General features: G+C 52.4%; 1 protein-coding gene across 1 annotated transcript; it reads left to right on the forward strand.

Annotated features, from left to right (window-relative positions):
- Positions 1 to 941: 941 nt before the first annotated feature.
- Positions 942 to 2,324, forward strand: PpBr36_02880 (uncharacterized protein; the record flags this gene model as incomplete). The annotated part of the gene is made up of 1 exon (XM_029890057.1): positions 942 to 2,324. The coding sequence occupies one exon, from the start codon at positions 942 to 944 to the stop codon at positions 2,322 to 2,324; it is 1,383 nt and encodes a 460-aa protein (XP_029753190.1).
- Positions 2,325 to 3,192: the final 868 nt, after the last annotated feature.

Here is a 3,192-nt window from a genome sequence, read left to right on the forward strand (position 1 = left end):
CTTTTTTTTTTTTTTTTTTTTTTTTTTTTTTTTTTTTTTTTCAGTTACATAGTCCCTTGTTTTAATGTCAGTGTCAGGAGCATTAGTGGCAGAAATTTGTTTTTTTTTGTCATGGCGCGCGTGCCGTACACCTCAGGACTGTTGTACTATTGGGTTGCTTACACAGTGGATCCACAGGTCCTTTTCCCTTGTAATGCATGCATTGCATGGAAATCATTTCATTAGACCAATGTTTTTTTCTTATTAATTAAGCATTGTGATGATTTTCCCCTGCTTGTATTATGCTTGCTTGTTCGTACCTTGTCTATATACTGCATGATCTGGAACCCAGCTTTTCTCATTTCCTGCTATCAAGTCTATAAGACTAGCCTGGTTCAATACTTGCCGCGGACAACAGTGCTGCAGCAGCACATTGTGCTTTCATGTGTTGAACCGTCACACACAAGCATTCATGATCGTAGGGAGAAGGAGTGGAAACAAGGCACCGAACTTGTCCGTTCTGATGTGATCAAAGCCGGAGCGGGGAATAGTCGGCATTTTCACAGTCATGGCAATGCAACCTGATGAGAAACACGGCAATGCCACACACGAAGTAACAAACCTTACCCACCTGGCCGTACTGATAGGAAATTCACTGGGTGCGGGCTGTCTTTCTGATGATTGGAAAGAATCGTTGATTAGAGATGCTCGCCATCGCTGACTCCGAAGCCAACACCAGTATCTGGTCGGGAGATGAGATTATGCCCGTGGTTTGGGTTGGCGGTTTTACACAAGGCGGGATAGCGGGTTAGGGATGAAAATCCCCGACGGAAATCTCGGAACCAATAAGGTTTAGCAGGCCCCCCTATTCGCTCCGCAATATTCTGGGAATCATGGACCGCTTACCAAAAGTTGAGAAAACCTCTCTCCCTCCAGTTAACCACAAATAGGCGCAGCAAAGTATGATTACCCCTGCTGAGGGAGACTTCCCCCAGGGTCTCTCCGTCCTGCCGGACACCGAAGCCATGGGTTGGGGAGCCGCAAGGCAGGCGCGAGCCCGCAAGCTCCTCCAAGAGTACCAGCAACGGTACGTCGCCGCCAATCCCAAGTCGGCGGATTCGTTCGGTCGCGCCTCGGCCTCTCTGGCGGGCGGCAACACACGATCCGTGCTGCACTACGATCCCTTCCCCATGGTTCTAGTCTCGGGGAGAGAGTGTTTTGTGACTTCGGAAGATGGCCGGGAGTATGTCGATTTCGTGTCCGAGTACTCTGCTTGCATGCTGGGCCACTCGCATCCCGCGGTGGCCGAGGCAGTTCAGGCCGTCATGAGGAGAGGCATCAACCTCGGCGGCGCGAGCAAGGAGGAGCAGGTTTTGGCCGCACTCTTGACGGATCGCATTCCCTCCATGCAGAGGATTCGCTTCTGCAATTCAGGCACCGAGGCAAACACCATGGCGCTCACTGTTGCTCGACACCACACTGGTCGTCAAAAGATCCTCGCCTTCGAGAACGGATACCACGGCGGCTTTATTGGCTTCAACAGCGGAGTACTGCCGACGACACTGCCCTTCGATTTTGTGCTGGCACGGTACGACGATGCCGCTCACGTCCGCGAGCTGGCCGACGACTCATTCGCCGCCATCATCGTCGAGCCCATGCAGGGCGTCGGGGGCATGATACCCGCCTCCCGTGCCTTCCTGCAGACGCTGCGGGAGGTTGCTGATGCGACTGGCGCCGTGCTGATCTTTGACGAGGTCGTCACCTCGCGCCTGCACTACAATGCACTCCAGTCCCACCACGGCGTCTTCCCGGACCTCACGACCATTGGGAAGTTCTGGGGTGGCGGTTTCTCATTCGGCGCCTTTGGAGGCAAAGCCAACATCATGGCGGCCATGGACCCTCCGGGTGCCGGCGGTTCCACCGGCAGCGCCCAGCAGCAGCAGCAGCAGCAGCAGCAGCGCCTAAGCCACTCGGGGACATTCAACAACAACGCCTTTAGCATGACGGCCGGGGCGGTTGCCTGCCGGCTGATCACGGGCGAGGCTATCTCAAAAGCCAACGCGCTGGGCGAACAGCTGCGGGAGGGCATCACGGCCGCCGGCAGGAGCGCGGAGTCACGCCCCTGGATGTGGGCCAGCGGCCTCGGCAGCATTCTGAACGTGCACTTTGGGGGCCCTGCCGCGGCAGAGCTCCGAGATCTTTTCTTCTTCTTCATGCTGGACCGGGGCTTCTACGTGTCGCGTCGCGGGCTGATTGCGCTCAACTTGATGCATACGGACCACCACGTGAGCCAGATGCTTGGTGCAGTGCGCGCTTTTGTTGAACTCGTCCGGGAAGCAACATAGACTCGCTGTTTTTGCTGTAGTCCCCGTCGCAAGAGGCACATTCCCGGCCCTCACATCATCGCTTAATCATCACTCAAAGCAGTGAAGAGGTCCTGTCGTGCCGAGATTCTAACTCGAGATCTTCCAGCAGGACAATGCGGCGCGGTCCAGGATCAAGCTTCTCTACCCAGTGCCGCTCATCGCCATAAAGACAGCTCGCAACTTTTGTATTCCCAGTTTGATCTACGTTGTTCCGGTTTTGCGAACACGCAAACTGCTCTGTTTCGGTGGGATATGATCGACATGATCCTGAAAACGTAACCCAGTGGGCGCTTTGGTTCGGTTATAGCGGGTGAGTCCCTGTCCATCCAGTTCATCTGTCTATAGCATGGCGATAGACATGCGCTCAGTGTACATTGGAAGATCGATAGCAAAGCTATGAGATGAGTTGTGATGCATAAGCTCGTCAAGATGTCAAAACTCGATATCCCCAACGCAAAGAAAGTTGTGGTCTTTGATTTTTGCTCAATGATAGTAACGAATACATACTTTGTTTTTCTACAAGCTCTATCAGTTCGGTTGGATTATGGGTAGCATATCGCGAGTTTATTGCAATACTTGGTGGCTGCTGCTAACAACCTTCATTTCAGCTAACTCGGTAGACGAGTACTCAGTCATTGGCAGTGACCAGATGATAGCCTATATATGTAGCAAGATGCTTTGTCATATGGATTTTCTTGGTGTACAGCTTGGGGAATTCAGAAGTAAAAAGAACGCAGGTAAGATAAAAAACCTGAAATAACAAAACAAAAGGGTATCATGTCAACCAATCTCGGCCCCTTTTATGTAGGGATTAACACGCTAGCAACTTGACAGAAAGAGAGAAAAA

Source organism: Pyricularia pennisetigena, chromosome 3, assembly GCF_004337985.1.
Source record: "Pyricularia pennisetigena strain Br36 chromosome 3, whole genome shotgun sequence".
Taxonomy (NCBI): Eukaryota; Fungi; Ascomycota; class Sordariomycetes; order Magnaporthales; family Pyriculariaceae; genus Pyricularia; species Pyricularia pennisetigena.